At 37.2% G+C, this 17,754-nt stretch overlaps 1 protein-coding gene across 1 annotated transcript in view; it reads left to right on the top strand.

Annotated features, from left to right (window-relative positions):
* st6galnac5a (ST6 (alpha-N-acetyl-neuraminyl-2,3-beta-galactosyl-1,3)-N-acetylgalactosaminide alpha-2,6-sialyltransferase 5a) overlaps positions 1-17,754 on the top strand; it is a 99,876-nt gene that overhangs the window by 81,006 nt on the left and 1,116 nt on the right. Inside the window, exon 4 of the mRNA XM_686955.10 lies at positions 13,690-13,797. Coding sequence (XP_692047.5) covers positions 13,690-13,797 — 108 coding nt within the window. The remainder of the gene's footprint in view (positions 1-13,689; positions 13,798-17,754) is intronic.

The raw sequence follows: 17,754 nt of genomic DNA, 5'->3' as shown, positions 1-17,754 counted from the left end.
AAAGGGACTAAGCCGACAAGAAAATGAATGAATGAATGAATGAATGAAACAATCGTTAATGATTTGCCAAATTACACTAACTTGCCAAATTAACCTGGTTAAGCCTTTAAATGTGACATTAAGCTGAATACTGGTATACTGAAAAATATCTAGTGAAATATTATGTACTGTCATCATGGCAAAGATATGTGTTGTGCAAATAAAATCTTCTTTCTGTCAAACAGAAATTGGGGGAAAATATATAGTAATAATTCTGACTTAATATTTATTATTTTTATTTTAAAAAATAATGTTTAAACTTTATATTTTTTAAGGTTAACGGTGTGAATGACTTATAGTTATACTGTTAAACAGCAGATCCTTTAGTTTCTATTAATAAGGTTCAAATTGGCATTATTTTAAAACTTACCACTGTATTTTTTCCAAGTTGGAGCTGGAATTCATGTATATGTTGCAATGTCGATTCGATGTACAGCGTGTATAACTACTTTTGTTGAAATCTTGAACTGAATACAAAAAAGACTGAACTTAAGACTGAGGATGACCTGGTCCAATGACCTGGTTCGATAAACTCACTGCACAGACAGCGTGACTGTCTTTCTCAGAACCACAGAAAGCCATGGTGTTACGGCACTCACGACAGTATTAACTCGCACATCATCCTCGAGTCATCATTCCAAGATGACTAAATAAGCGGGAGACTCGTCTCGTCTCTATAGCAACCTCTCGCGAAACAACCTCTTCAATGCGGCGCCTCACGATGTTTGCAAACAAAACATATGGAAAGTATCTATTATCATTCCAGAGTAACGGAGGAACACAGCCAAATGTAATGAAGTAACAGTACTGATTTTTCTCAAATAATTTACTTGAGTAAAAGTACTCAAAAATTAAACACACTCAAAAAGAACATTACCCAACAATTGTACTCAAGTAAATTTTTTTAAGTAAATGTAATTCGTTACTACCCACCTCTGATATACTGTACTGTACATGAGAAAAATTAAACCCTGCAAACAGATTAAATACTGGAATGGGGAAAAGGCCGTTCTTTTTTATCACAGCTGTCACTCAGTGCCTGCTCATTTTTTCCGGGTCAGTGCATCTTTGCTGTGTGCAGTGTTAATGTGTACATCGAATACAGTCACTTTTGAAAGAAGATGTAAGCAGGTCATCAAAAAAATCAGATACGGTGCTCAGCATAACTGAGTACACCCCATAGATTTAATAAAATAATATTTCTGTCGTCAAAGTTATTTACAAAATTAAATTCAAGCTAAATATTATATATATATATATATATATATATATATATATATATATATATATATATATATATATATATATATATATATATATATATATATATATATATATATATATACCTACACATTTTTCTATTGTTTAAATTTGTATATAATATTTTTCTATAACATAAATTTGTCAGTACTAGTTTTTTTGGACAATTATCTTAAGTCATTTTGTTAGATAAGCTCCAGATTTGGCTTCAGTACTGACTTATTTGATGTATATGCACAAATATAATATTGTATAGCTTCTTATTAAACATATTAATTGAAAAGAGAGATTTGTGAGGGGTGTACTTATATATGCTGAGCACTGTACAGTCACAAATTCAGAATTGATCATGAAGATCTGCAGTGCGAATGCAGCTTAAATCTCCTCTGAGCAGTAAAGAAATGGCCATTGAATATTTTGAAGCGTTATGCATCACTATCCCAAACATATAGGTTTATAAGGGGCCAATCATGCTCCATTCAATCATATATATATATATATATATATATATATATATATATATATATATATATATATATATATATTCAATTCAATTCAATTCAATTCAATTCTTGTTAATATATATATATATATATATATATATATATATATATATATATATATATATATATATAAATTTATTTATTTATTTAATTATTTATTTTTTTGCTAGACCTCCATTTACTACCTCCTGAGTTACTCTCATCCCTGCGCATCAGTAAATCAGCCAGCCTGACAGGAGGTGGCCATCGGTGACTGTGTAAACAGAACAGGAAGCTCAATCTGCATCATGCTAACATCTTCCATGCTAATGTATGAAACCAAGCAAATAAGATGGATTGGTCACCACTAGGTTTTCACGAAAGCTTGGCTCATCAGTACTACAACAGTCTAGCTTGATTGGATATGGCCTGAATACCTGCCCGTGTACATGCCCAGGTTCAGGGACCAGGTGGTGAACTTGCAAACACAGCCCTCATAGGTGGCAGAGCCAGCCTTGGCATTGCTGTTTCCCATCTGCAACTTGCGCGTTTATATGGACAGCACCAGGAGCAAATCTTTGTCTGTTTTGGAGATCAGCAGAATGCAAAATGTTACCTTCAAGCGGAAGTTGGCCCACTAGCTAGTGGATGTCATTGCTTTGGTAATTCAGGCTCAAAGTCAGCCATGCCCCCTGGGAGTGAAAGTGCATTTCTTTCCCCTTTTGTTAGGATCTACCATAGAGACTTGTTTTAAATGATACTGAAATCCAAGGGCCTCATGTACAAAGACTTTAGTTGAATTAAAACTAAAGCATTGTGTATGGACAAAGCTGTAAATGTGCGTACGCTGTAAAAAATCTGATGGATGAAACACTTCGTATGCAGAATCCCACGCATAGTCTTTTGTACATCCGAATTAATGTGAAATTGAGCGCAACATGCACTAGTGCAAAACCTCTCCATGCCCCTCCCCTGTATGAATATGCTAATGACTCCACTTTGGCAAAACCAAACGAAAAAGCAATGGCGAAAGCAAGCAAGAAGAGAAACTCTGAGGTAGTCCAGATAAAAACTGTGTTTTTTTCAAGTTTGTCCTCCGTGATTAATAAAAATAAATAAATAAATAAAAATAGAGTGGGAAAGTTTAGCTGACGCGAACGCAGTGGGGTTTGAAAATCGCACTATAAATGAATTAAAAATGAAATGGTCCGATGTAAAGGTTAAGGGCAGAACAGTTTAAACGGGTTCATGTGGCTCTCGGTTCCGTCCACACTGCACACAGCTACCAAGTGTACCAATCACAAAGCTTGCGTTGCGCATCGTTGCGACTTGTGGTAACTTTTTTTGAGAGGTGCGTGTCAACGTCAGCTTCAGCCATGGCAATGACTATGTGACCACAATAACCATGCGTTTGACGCAGAAGTATAAATCAGTCTTTAGTACCCTGATTTATCAGGGATCACCACAGCTGACTGAACCACCTAGGAGTAGGACTGTTTTAAGTAAAATATTTCTAACTTAAAGCATTGTAGTACAATTTCACGAGTTCACACTTGCATTAGTTTAAGTATAAAGCATATTTGGCGTGCTGTCCGGGGGGAGGGCTCTGAGCTCGAGGAGACACCCCAACTCGAGTTATTCCCCTTAAAAAGAAACAAAGAGGAGTTGGGATTCGAGCGAAGTATCTAGCCCGGCCCCAGAACGCTCCCCCCGGGAATGCAATGCAAGAGGTGAGGTGACGGGGTGGTGGAGGGGTGCTAAAATCGTGAGAAGCTGCAGGTAAGACAGCTTTGGTATATATAGGGGTTGCTCAAGAACTGATTTGATGATAGGGATAATTGTCAATGTCCTATTCGATACTGAAACTTCTGCGCATGGTCCTCCCGAAATTTGTTTACAAAACATCACGTCAAAGCTTATTTTTTACTACGCCATTTTAAATTTTAAATTTAAGTCAAATGAGAAAAATCACAAATTTAGCAACACATTTTGTTGTAATTTTGATATAACAAAATGTAACTAACTTAAACAGTACAGTAGCATTTCCTCAACAAAAAAGTGTGACATATGTCTCCATTTTGGTTAGAAATTACATTCAAGCCCTTACCTGACATTCTTCATGTTAATTTCTAACTTTCCAACACTGTTCATCCTAAAGGTATTCAATCGGGTTAAGGTCAGGACTTGGTGCAGTCCAGTCACACCACACATAATCTGATGTCCTGTTCAAAAGCACAGCCCTGTCCATTTTACCAGCTTCCAGCAATTCCATTTCAATGTTCGAATGTAATTTAAGTGTTTAAGTGTCATTTATGGCCCGTTTCCACTGAGTGATATGTTACGGTACGGTACGGTACGGTACAGCTCAGTATGCTTTTATAGCCATTTCCATTATCAAAGGGTACCTAAAGGCAAACTGTACCGTACCACTATTGGCCTGTTTCCACTGAGTGGTATGATGCAGTATGGTTCGGTGCACTTTTATGGCCGTTTCCACTGTCAAAGCGTACCGCAAACCGCAAACCGTTCTGTACCACTATTTGGTCACCCTTTGCAAAGGGTACCAAGGGTACCAAAAGGTGGATCTAGACGTGCAGCTGAATGCTATTGGCTTAAATAGATATGTCATTCGCTCCCGCAACAAACCAGAATGAAAACATTCTGAAACAAGGAACTGCCATGTTTTAAACACACAGTCGAGAGACTTCACCTTAATAATATAAACATGTAATAATGAGCCATGGTCGACCTGAGCTTAAACAAACCTTATCAGCCACAAAGCCAAGAGAGAGCAGATTTACCCTGTGCCCTGTAGTATTGCATGCGTGCGCGTCTATATTTGAAATAACAAACTTCTTGAGCTGATGATAATAACGTGCGCTTGATTATTGACCTGCTTTTGAAACATGATCTTTTCAGAAACTGAAAAACTCAAGAGTGAGCCGCGAAAAAACAAAGAAGAAGCCGGAAAAAAAGGAGCAACCAATTTTTTCCAGAAAACCCGAACAAACTGCCATGTTTAACTATCATCTTCACCGTTTAGACTATTATGAACTCAGAATGACAGAAGTACTTTCTAACAAGAAGTCACATGTGCTGGTGACTGTGGTCATCAGGTTTGCTCTGACTGTGAACTGTATATCGTGTTGTTTTTGTACCTAAATAAGGACTATATGTGGTGTGTAGTTTATCTGTAATTGGTAACATATCGGACACTGCAAGCGTCTGTATGTTTTCATATAAATGTTGCATTTATTTATTTATTTATTATAACAATGTTCATAGAAAAGTTAGTGATAAACATTTATACAAAGTATTTGTGTGCATACAGCATCTGTTTTGTGCTTCTCAAATGATATGTGAACAACCCATACAGCTTTACTGTAGACACTTTCTCAACCGACCTACACAGTACCGTACTGTACCTCTCCTTGCAAATGGGCCATAAGTGTTTCTTTCAAATAATATTTTGGGAAAAATATTTATTTTGGGATGGTTTTTTGAGTGGTGTCCTAATGCCTAATTAAAGTGAGGGAGCCACTAAACTGTCAGTAAGCGCTGTCTTTCGTATAAGACGTTAAACCGAGGTCCTGACTCTCTGTGATCATTAAAAATCCCATGCCACTTCTCGTAAAGAGTAGGACTGTAACCCCGGTGTCCTGGCTGAATTCCCTCCACCGTATTGACCTTATTCTAAAATGCGGAAGTGCGCCTGTTTTCGCGATTGTCTTAGAACTTCCGATTCAGTCGCCTAAGGGAGAAATGACAAGGAATAATAAACGGCACAAAATGGCCAAACTACTTGCTCAACAAACAAATGTTTGCATGACTACACAGATCAAGTAGCATAATATAATAAGAAAATATTAAATTGCAACATCAAGCAGCGTATCGAGCAGTAGTTAACGTCAAAAAATGAATGGAAGTGAATGTGACCGGAAGTCGCGAGACAAAAAGATTCAAATGGCAGCGCCCACTCGTCAGCTGAGGATAAGGTGAATATAGCTCATTATCATTTAAACATACACATAGCTAAATGAGCTGCTAAAGACACAAAGGATTATACTAATTTCTAGGAAGTCGGCATCTGATTTCCACTTTAAACTTGCGGTCACACTGGGCTTTTCCTCCCATAGACTTCCATTTATACGAACGTGAATGTGCAGACCGGAAACGCGGGGTCATGCGTCAAGTTTCGCAGGTTGCTGCTGTGCAAAGTTCAAGCTTGGTGAACTCTGACCTGCGAAATCACATCACTTGACTGTGTGAGACCAATCGAGGATCAAAACATGACCTCTCTGAACAGAAATTTTAAACATGGAGCAATCACTCACTTTTTAAAATATCTAATAAGCTTCCTGCCCCTTTTCGCAGCGCCAGACGACAAAATTTTGCACACACAAACTCTTGTGTGACCGCAGCTTAACTCTTGAATGGTCATGCAGGCACTAATGCCTAGTTCAGACTGCGTGATTTTAACCCCGATTTTGGCTCGACGACAGGTTTTGAGAAATCGCCGACAAATGCATGAAATCACAGGAAAATCGCTGCTCGTGCACGTGAGTGACAATCACACAGTATGAACGATCAAAAACGCGATCTGAGAGAATCGCAGATGAGTCGCCGATGCCTGTGAGATATTTGGCGTGCTGAATATCTGGAGCTGTCGGCGATTCAAATCATGCCGTGTGAATTGAGTTTTGACTGAAAATAACATAAGCGATCGCCTACAGCCAATGAGAGAGCAGCATTCACTTGTGTGTGCGTGTGTGTATAACTGCTGCAGGCCAGCGGGAGGCTGGGGGAGAAGTTAACAGCGCTCTTTTTCGGTTTATTTGGACCCACGAAATGGAGGAAAAACTAGTGCAGGTTTGAAAGGACTCAGGAGCAACCGTGTCTGTTTGACGTTTCATACAGAAAGAAATTAGTTTATTATCAACGTTGAGGAGAAATGGCTAATTCCCTTTAAACCCAGGTGAGCAAAAATGTACATGTTCTACCCCATTAAAGGCTTCTTTCTCATTATGTAGTTAATAACAAAAGATATACTATATGTTTTTGGCTGTGAGACGTAGTTTGGACGAAGTTGTTGGCGATTCTCCCTATAGTAAAGTCATGCAATGTGAATGTCCATGTCGCCGAACCATCTTGCAGTGTAAACAAAGCAGGGACGAAACGCTAGCCCAGATAGTCAAGCAGTGTGAAAACATCTGTGACACGACTAGTTTGAAAATCATGCAGTCTGAACTCGGCATTAGGAGGAACAGAGAAGCAGTTATTTACAACATTTTCACGATAGATTAAACTCTAAAACAAAAAAAAAAAGACTGGATTCAAGTATCAGAATGAAAAAGTGTATTTCCACAATTTACGCTATGGTTAAGGCTGAGCTCATTAATAGCAGTGTCATGTAGAGCCCACAGGGATTTATATAACAATAGCTTCCTTACTACTGAAACTTCTTTTATCATTAACTCACCCTCCAATCCTGTTTGACTTTCTTGCTTTTGTTGAAAACAGCAAGAAAATTTAAATGAACGTCTGTAAAATGGAGCATGAATGACCAAGGATTCAAGGACAAAATAACACCAAGCACACCATATGACTTTATTTTTTCAAATCAGTTCATAAGAATTTGAGTCTTTTAGACTAATACATACAGTCAGTGCTTAATCTGAGCCGGATCTTGCCGGATCCTGTTCTGGGAAATGTCAGATATATGTGTTTTGTTTACTGGTATTTATTTTAATGGATCTGGCATTAACTTGTGCATGGTGAATACCAGGTGAATACCTATGTTCGTGTGTGTGTTTGAGAGAGCATCAGAATGTGAATAAGCAAGATCGAAGGCTGTGTAGATTGTGTGTGTACATGATGCTAGTCACACACAAGTTAAAGCAAAAGTCAAGTTAACTTTTGGCCCTCATCCATATTTTCAGCCAATTGGCTTTCTTATGTTTACAATCGCTCTCAATGGTTGGTGATTGTTTTGCATGCAGAGAAAATAAATAATGGCATGTTGAAGATGAAACTGTGTTGAATGGATCAGGATAGTGGGAGACAGAAGCAAAGCGAAGTCAGACAGAAAATATGACAGAAGCAGTAATCAATTCAGCTTTTTTTCAATTCAGCTTTATTTGTATAGCGCTTTTACAATGTAGATTGTGTCAAAGCAGCTTCACATAAATGGTCATAGTAACTGGAACAGTGTGGTTCAGGTTTTAGTGTTTAAGTTCAGTTCAGTTCAGTTTAGCTCTGTTCAGTGTGATTTAATCATTACTGAGAGTTCAAACACTGAAGAGCAAATTCATCGATGCGTAGCTCTACCAATCCTGAACCATGCGAGGCAGTGGCGACAGCGGAGAGGGAAAAAAAACTTCACCTGATGGGAGTGAAGAAAAAAAAAACCTTGAGAGAACCAGACTCAGTTGGGCACGACCATTTTAATTTCTCCGCTGGCCAAAAGTCTTGTGCAGTGAATCGACTAGACTGTGTCATTTAATTATTTGTTTCACTTCACAAAAGGTAAGTTCACTTAATAATGAAGTTAACCGAACAGTGATCGTTCATATGATTTGTGTTTGTAACTACATGTTTTTATTATCTGTGACTGACATATAACGTTATATGGCACAAAATAATTAAAGACTTAAATATTAAATATTTGACAAAATATTTGACAATTGCAGTATGTTGGGTATGCCATATGCTTTTGATTTCTAAATAAATAATTCGTCTGGGAACTTAAATAATTGCACTGTATGGAGTACTCTACTGAGCTCTTTTCTTGTTTAGAATTGGATTACGCAGTTTTTTTTTTTTGTGCAGTAACTTCACTGAACATGTTGTGCAGAAAATAGTAAAGGTAATAGAATATTTACTACAGTGTTCCACTTGCACAGAAGAACGCACAGGCTTGGAGCATCAATGTACATAAACTGTAGGAAATTTGTTTGTTTGTTTGGTTGGTTGTTTATTTGGTTGATTGTTTGTTTGGTTGGCTGTTTGTTTGTTTGTTTGTTTGTTTGTTTGTTTGTTTGTTTGATAGTTTGGTTGGTTTGTTTGTTTGTTTGTTTGTTTGGTTGGTTGGTTGGTTGTTTGTTTTTTATTTGTTTGGTTTTTGTTTGTTTGTTTTTGTTTGTTTGGTTGTTTGCTTTTTTTTGTTTGGTTGGTTGTTAGTTTGGTTGGTAAATTGTTTGGTTTGTTGATTGTTTGGGTGTTTATTTGGTTGGTTGTTTAGTTGTTTGCTTGGTTAATTGTTTGTTTGGTTAGTTGGGTGGTTGTTTATTTGTTTGTTTGTTTGTTTGTTTGTTTGTTTGTTTGTTTGTTTTTTGGTTGGTTGGTTGGTTGTTTGTTGGTTTGGTTGTTTGTTTTTTTGGTTGATTGCTTGTTTGTTTAGTTGCTTGGTTGTGTTTGTTTGTTTGATTGGTTGTTAGCTTGGTTGTTAGTTTGTTTTTTCTTTGGTTAGTTGTTTGTTTGTTTGGTAGTTTGGTAGGTTGTTTGTTTGGTTGTTTCTTTGGTTGTTTGTTGTTGGTTGGTTGGTTGTTAGTCTGGTAGCTTGTTTGTTTGTTTGTTTGGTTGTTTGGTTGGTTAATTGGTTAATTGTTTGTGTGGTTGGTTGGTTCTTAGTTTGGTTGTTTGTTTGTTTGGTTGGCAAGGTGTTTTGTTTATGTGGATTATTTGACTTATAGCATTGATATTTGCCAGAATTGACAAGTAGATTTGAGCAGAGGGTTAATTTCTTCTGTTACTGTTTGCAAAATATAGTGTTTTCTACTCTAAATTACACATCTAATTTAATGGTTGCATTTTTTTATCTTAATTTTAGCCTTAGTCTGTTTTTTATTAGATTATAACAAAAATGCTTTCATAGCTTTGTTTCCTTTCCAGTCTGTCAGATGCTGAAGCCATTGTTGCCACCTACCTGTTTGAATGTTTAGCCTAAGTTGCAGTTGAATACTGTTTGTCTTAGATTAGATGCGCAAGTGCCACTTATCCAATACAATGACAGGGACACTCATTTTGGAACAGTTAGCCTAAGGAAATTGTATATTTTAAATTATGTTTTGCGAAAAATATTTTAGTCTTGTCTCGCTAGTTGTATAGTTGCTCATTTACTGACATAGTTGTAGCTTGTTGACATCTTATCTTAGTGATGGAATAAATCAACCCAGGCTCTTTAGTGATACATACCCCTGTATACATTTCTGGAGACCATGAAGTACTTCCCCGGAGGTAAGTTTTTTGCTGTTTTTATTTTCAAAAATACACTTAAGGTCACTTTGTACATTTATTTCAGATCTCAAATTTCTCTTGCGAGAACCATTTGTTCCCGCTGTTCTTGCATAAATCCACTAGAGGCTGCTGTCGACTGAATGACTGACCGACCGACCAATGTACTCATCCACCCCCTTCCCTAAACCCAACTGATAATGTTTTAAAAAGCACGGATTGACCCGATCACCCTCTTCCCTCAACCCAAACAACAGTGTTTTCAAAAGCAATCCAGAAAAAGAAAAGCCCTTGCAGCCGCCTTATTTTTACCACATTCTTACCCTGTTATTTACTTACATTATTTACTGAATTAATTGTTATTTACTGAATTACGTTCATTGCCAGATTGCAAACCCCAACGTTGCAGTCAACTCCTTTCTGTGTCTCAAGTCTGCCGACGTACATGGAGAGCTACTGGGCAAACTGGTAACAGAGGAAAAGCCGTCCACATGAAGATAAGCGGTCAGCTGGTAGTGTGAAAAGAAACAGAAGCTGTCAGCAGTGTCATACCGGCCTGTAGTGTTCATTTTAAAGATGGGGGTACATTTTCACAATGAGCCTGTGTTGGAATAAATGGTCGTCAACGAATATTATTCGTTGTTTTCTTTAACGAAATGAACACTGGTCTAGTCACCATGGATATGGATTAATTTTTCACAATGGTCCTGAGCTGTTTGGAATGCAATACAAATGCTTCAGTAGTTAGTAGGCTAGGTAACGCAAGTACAATATAAACAGTGTTCAGATGATGATCGGATAATTCTGTTTTTGGGATTCCTTTTTAACTTATTTTTACTTTGTTGAATAAGAGAAAAAGTGTGTTTCTGCTTGTTATACTTCTGTAGAGAAACTGGTAACCAGGCAACACACCACACACACATACACCACCAGCACTGCTCAGCATGGTTGTCAAATTCCTGGCTAAAAACTATTTGTAACATGCTGTACCAGGCTAAGGTGGAAGTACAACAGGAACTCTGCCACTCAAGTTGAAACAATAATAGCACTGTCGTGATAATTGTAATTTTGCAATACTGCACTATTGACAAGCCAACTTCAGAGGGACAAAAGAAACTGTTGCAAATCACGTATTATTTATGACCCTTCCAAATAAGATAAAAACAAAGCTTTTCATTCTAGGGGCTGTAAATATATACGTTTTTGGAGAACTACACTAAGCCACTTAGCTGTTTTAATACTTCGAAATGAAGTTTGAATCATTTTATACTTTGTATTTATTGTTATTTTATTTATTTTTGATATGTAATTATGACTAATTAATTCTATTTATGCATTTCTACAACAGTTCTGTCTGGATCTCAAATCTGATTGGCTGATAGCCGTGATATATTTAAGTAATATTAGCATATTACATCCTCTTTACCCTTTGTGTATTACTCCGCCCACATACAGCCAGTTACAAGCAGACACTAAAGTTTGACAAATATTGCTGCAGTTAGACAACAAAATATACTTTGAGGCTTTTTTAGTCAAGAGTGTAGTTGTTTAGATTGCAACTATCAGTTTATTTGCAAGAATAGTGCGTATTTTAAAATATTTACAATTTCTGAGAGACAGCTCGTACAATATGGCGACAGAACCACATAATAAGCCCTTACGCTTAGAAGATATAACAGTCTAATTTCTAACTATAGCAGATCAAATCAATATTAAACTGGTAAGCACTCCTGCCAATATTTCCGTTTTTCATGGGACTATCCCGTATTTCAGACCAGTCTCCCGCAAACATCCCGCTTTTATTTCTTCCTAAAAAAACTCCCGTAATTTCACCCAACCCCTCTTTGGTACAGTCTGTAAACTAAACACCCCCGGGTTGCCAACCTTGGTACAGTACCCGATCGAAGCGGCCACCCAAAACCCGCTGCATCCTGGTCTCAACCTCACCCCCGAACACTCCCCAACCCCCCCGCCCACGGTCTCCCGGGTTTTCAGAGACATGTTGGCAGGTTAGACGATCTCTCTTTTTTTATGTTGTAGTGCTGTATTTATACCGATTTGCTGGCATTTCAGGAATGTTTGTTGTGTTGGCAGATTAAACTAAGCAAAGTCTGCATGTGTTTAGCGTTTTTCTTTATCGCAAACACAACAGCAGTCTGGTAACGTTAATAGATTCGTTGTTATTTTCTGGGTTAATTATTGTGAAATCCCGATTGCAGCGGAGAAATACTGTAGACTAACACTGTTAGAAGATATCTCTGTAGATGGATGGCATTTTATGTCACGTTCAACTCTTAAAGTGTAAGCAAAATCAGCGGTGTTGTCATCACTTTAGACAGAGCCATTCAAACACTAGTTCTGAAGTGACGTTGGTGAATTAGTAACAACTTCTGCTGTTTTGACGTCACATGCAGATGTGAATGACTGGCGGAAGAAAGTAGTTCCTTATAAAAAAAGGGTTTTTTTCTCAACGTGTTTGATTTTCTTATTTATGTACAGGATTGTGATGTTGAACTGTTGTATAAATGCAATATCACACTCGTAGCAGTGCTGGTGTGACGCTATTGACCTTATTCTCCGCAGACGACCGGGCGCTGCCATTTGAATCTTTTTGGCACGAGACTTCCGGTCTCATTCAGTTCCATTCATTTTTAGACATTAAAAACTGCTCGTTTCGTTGTTTGATGTTGCAAACTGATATTTCCATGTTGTATTATTCTACTTGGTCTATATAGTCATGCAAATATTTGTTTTTAGAGCAAGTAGTTTGACCGTTTTTTGCCGTTTATTATTCCTTGTCATTTCTCCCATAGGCGACTGAAACGGAAGTTCTAAGACAATCGCGAAAACAGGCGCACTTCCGCATTTGAGAATAAGGTCAATATATATAAATATGATATTTAATAATGTATAAAGTATTTAACACACTCTTGTATGAGCTATCTTTATGATGATTTCCCATAGACATACTACATTATATACTGTATTGACTGTATATTATACCTCCCTACCCGTAAAAACCCTCATAGTTAACATTTTGCATTCCTACATTTTCAAAATACTTCATTAGGTATTTGAGTGAGCCGTTTTCCACATAGTTACCAACCAAAAATAAATAAATAAAGAATTTCACAAAAGATCAAATTGACTGGTTTTGCTATACTTGTGGGGACATTGTATGGACTGTAAAGCGCATTCCTTGTGAACCGTCCCTAACTGTACATAGGTTATAGTTTAGATGTTGATTAATTCAGTTGTTTATTCTACCGCATGCATCAGACATTATTTACACTGCATATGCCAGACAAGTCAATGCTCTGTTGTTAGAGGAAATTTAATAGCAATCAGAGGCTTCTAATGAATCACATATGGGCCGTCGTGAGCTAATGGTGTTTGTTTTCCCTTATTAATGTGTTATTTGTCAGAGAAATGCACAAGGGCTTTCATGTCAGACGGCAGGTTGGCAGAACTGATGAGCTGTTGATGATAACGTTCAGTAGTAGAAATGATCCTGACAGCTGGGCGGCACTCTAAACACAACAGAATCTTGGGCTTGCGTGTGTGGAATCACTAAAAGAAATATCTTCTGCAATGTTAACTACAGCATGTTTGGTATTCATTGTATTGTTTTCAGCAGATCGTCACTCTCTCTTTCTCTCTCTGTTTCTCTCTTCAGGAGAATCACTAACTCATGGTTAAGCACAGGCTGGTTCACAATGACTATTGCCTTAGAGCTCTGTGACAGGATCAATGTTTATGGCATGGTGCCTCCAGATTTCTGTAGGTAAGTCATATTTCTATGCAGTAAATTCTGAGACCACTTACCTTTAAACAACAAATATATTTAAAAACAAAAGGATTATCTTTACATGTTGTTGCATTGTTTTGGTATTTATAAAAGGATCAAGTGACATTTCGTATGCTCAAGCGATCTGACAGCAGTCAGTGCTCCACATAGAGATCTGATCTAAGCATCATCATGAAGAAACAACAAACTGAGACTAAATCCAGAAGAATTGTAGCAACTTCTCCAAGACACTTCAAAACACCTACCTGTCGTGCTACAGTACTGTAATGTGTAAACATGCATTTAAATATAACGGCATAAATAAATATTGTTTGAATATTATCTTCTATTAACTACATTAAATCAACACTTGCTATAACCGCCGTTTGCATTTTGCCCTACACTGCAAACATGTTTGCATATAGATTGTTTTAGTTTCTAGTCCAAATATCTAAAACTTTTAAAATCATATAGGCAAGCAAGACATATTGTGTTGCTTTTAGAAATATGCAGTCGAAATTAAATGAATCTTACCGTAAAACAAGCAAAATAATCTTACAAGGGGGTAATCAAAATAATCGTGTTTTTCCTTTTGACATACGATTATTTTGCTTAGCCCAGTGGCAGAATATTTAGCTTGTAATAGGGAAAAACTCATTCTTCTTAAAACAAGACAGTGGGCTCTATTTTAATGATCTAGGCGCAAAGTCTAAAGCACATGGCGCTAAAGCATTAAGGGTGTGTCTGAATCCACTTTTGCTATTTTAATTATAGAAAAATGCGGTTTGCGCCCCAGACATGATCTAACAGGGTTGTGCTTTTTTTCTTATTGAGTTATGGGTGTGTTTTTAGCATAAAGTGCATTAAACCAATCAATCTGGCCTCTGACTCAAGCAGTTCTTACTTATTGTGGAGGTGCGCTTGTTTTAGAACTTCCGATTCAGTTGACTATAGTAGAAATGACTTTAAATATTAAACAAAAGAAAAAAGTCAAAATGTTTGCATCTAGCGCATTAATTATGTACCTACTGTATGCGAGTCCAAATGCTTTAACATTGCTTAATACACACAGTATGTACAGCAATACACAAATATATATTTAAATAAATAAATAAATAAATAAATATATATATATATATATATATATATATATATATATATATATATATATATATATATATATATATATATATATATATACAGGGCTTTACATTAACACCCGCCAACCCGCCAAATGCAGGTAGATTTCAACTTTGGTGGGTTGGACATAATTTTTACATTGTAGTTTTCTTAAAGCAGGGTTCACAATAAGGATGGCCCAATATGCGTGCAAATGCGATCTTTGAATTGAGGAACAGCACGACTGAGAACAATAACTGTTCGCGCGAGACAAAGCAGGTGAATACCGTATGAGAGGATAATTACTGACACGCATCACATCACCTGTTAAAAGCGTGCGCGCTCCTGTTTACTTGCACTTTTTTTCCGTTCGCTTGCGATCGGTTCTCTTTGAAAATGACTAGACAAAAAAACGTTGCTCGTGCACCCACAGTACTGCTGCTTTAAAGAGCTCAAGATTGATATATATATATATATATATATATATATATATATATATATATATATATATATATATATATATATATATATATATATGTATATATTTATATATATGTATATTTATTTGTAAGCAACAGCAGCAGTCAATGCTTTCGTTTTAATTATTCTCAGGCACGTGATCATCCTTTCATTATCAATCGTGGTATGTTTTTACGTGCTTTCTTTTGCTTACAGTTATTTTTGTTAATATAGTTTAATTATCATCCTTTACAATAACTACTTTAATATGAGATTTTTGAGATGACAAAATGAGATGACAAAATTGTGGCTAGTGAAAATGGCAAGTGGCTAGTATATGTATGTATGTATATATATATATATACATACACACACACACACACACACATACTAGTGTGTCCATGACTATACAGTCAAAGTAGTATAATACAATGTGCAAATATCAGTTTGCAGTGTCATGCAACATAACAAGGTGTGTTTTTATGTCTAAAATTGAATGAAGGAAAATAAACCTGGAAGTCTCAAGCCCACACAAATCAAATGGCTGCAGCCACTGTATGTGAAGAATAAGGTCAATACCTCAGTAAAGTTTTGCTGCTACTTAAGAACCACTTTTCCTGGTTCAGAGCCAGTGCTTTGGGTGTTGAAACACAATGAACCGAGAACCAGCAGTCAAACTGTCTTGGTGGAAGAGGTGTACTTCAGACACTCAGCAACCTGTTTTTAAGGTCCATCTGTAATCCCTACGGTGTTAGTCGTCTCTGTGCCTCAGTGAGAGTGTGACCTGAACCACAAGGGCCATCTGACTTGACATCCACCTCAAAGAGCTTTTTGCCCTCGGGAGCTGACTTGCATGCTCTGCTACCAAGCATACAACACAAATGGTGCGTCACCATCCATAACAGGGAGATGAATGCACCCTCTGCTTGAACTGCTGTTTGTGTGTATGTCTATGTATGAAGAAATGACCAACAGACATCATCAATATATATATAATACAAAAAGTTCCTAAAATGTATTGAGCATCCTTATTAGATATACACTCAGTTTATTAGGTACACCTGTCCAGCAACTCAATGCATTTAGGCATGTAGACATGGTCAAGACGATCTGCTGCAGTCCAAACCGAGCATCAGAATAGGGAAGTAAGGTGATTTAAGACTTTGAACGTGGCATGGTTGTTGATGCGAGATGGGCTGGTCTGAGTATTACAGAAACTGCTTATGTACTGGGATTTTCACGCACAACCATTGCTAGGGTTCACAGAGAATGGTCTGAAAAAGAGAAAATATCCAGTGAGCGGCAGATCTGTGGTCGCAAATGCCTTGTTGATGCCAGAGGTCAGAGGAGACCTCGTTACAACCTAGGTATGCAGAAGAGCATCTCTGAACACACAACACATCCAACCTTGAGGCAGATGAGCTACAGCAGTAAAAGACAACACTCCACTCCTGTAAGCTAAGAACAGGGACTAAGGCTACAATTGGCACAGGCTCACCAAAATTTGACAATAGAATATTTGGAAAACAATGCCTGGTCTGATGATTCTCAATTTCTGCTGCTACATTCAGATGGTAGGGTCAGAATTTGGCATCAACAACATGAAAGCATGGATCCATCCTGCCTTGTATCAACGGTTCAGGCTGGTGGTGTAATGGTGTGGGGTATATTTTCTTAGCACACTTTGGGCCCATTAGTACCATTTGAGCATCATGTCAACGCCACAGCTTACCTAAGTATTGTTGCTGACAATGTCCATCCCTTTATGACCACAGTGTACCCATCTTCTGATGGCTACTTCCAGCAGGATAACGCGCCATGTCATGAAGTGCAAATCATCTCAGACTGGTTTTTTTGAACATGACAATGAGTTCACTGTACTCAAATGGCCTCACAGTCACCAGAACTCAATCCAATAGAGCATCTTTGGGATGTGGTGGAACAAGAGATTCACATCATGGATGTGCAGCCGACAAATCTGCAGCAACTGTGTGATGCTATCACATCAATATGGACCAAAATCTCTGAGGAATATTGTCGAATCTATGCCACATAGGATTGAGGCAGTTCTAAAGGTAAAAGGCGGTCCAACCTGGTACTATTAAGGTGTACCTAATAAAGTGGCCGGTGAATGGAAGTCTGATCAAAGTGTTTTTTTTTTATTTTTTTTTATTTTACAACTTAATTGTTTATTCATACACTCAAAAATATTTTTGCTGCTTATTCAAGCTACTTATTTGAAATGAGCAAACAACAAATATTTTTGGGGACAACTGAATTATTTTATGTTCAATCCACTTAAATTTGTTAAGTTAATCTATTTGTGTAGTAGAACACAGCATTTTTACAGTGCAATGTTTAAAAATTCATATGTTG

This window comes from Danio rerio, chromosome 2 (assembly GCF_049306965.1).
Source record: "Danio rerio strain Tuebingen ecotype United States chromosome 2, GRCz12tu, whole genome shotgun sequence".
NCBI lineage: Eukaryota > Metazoa > Chordata > Actinopteri > Cypriniformes > Danionidae > Danio > Danio rerio.
This window is presented reverse-complemented; position numbering and strand designations above follow the sequence as displayed.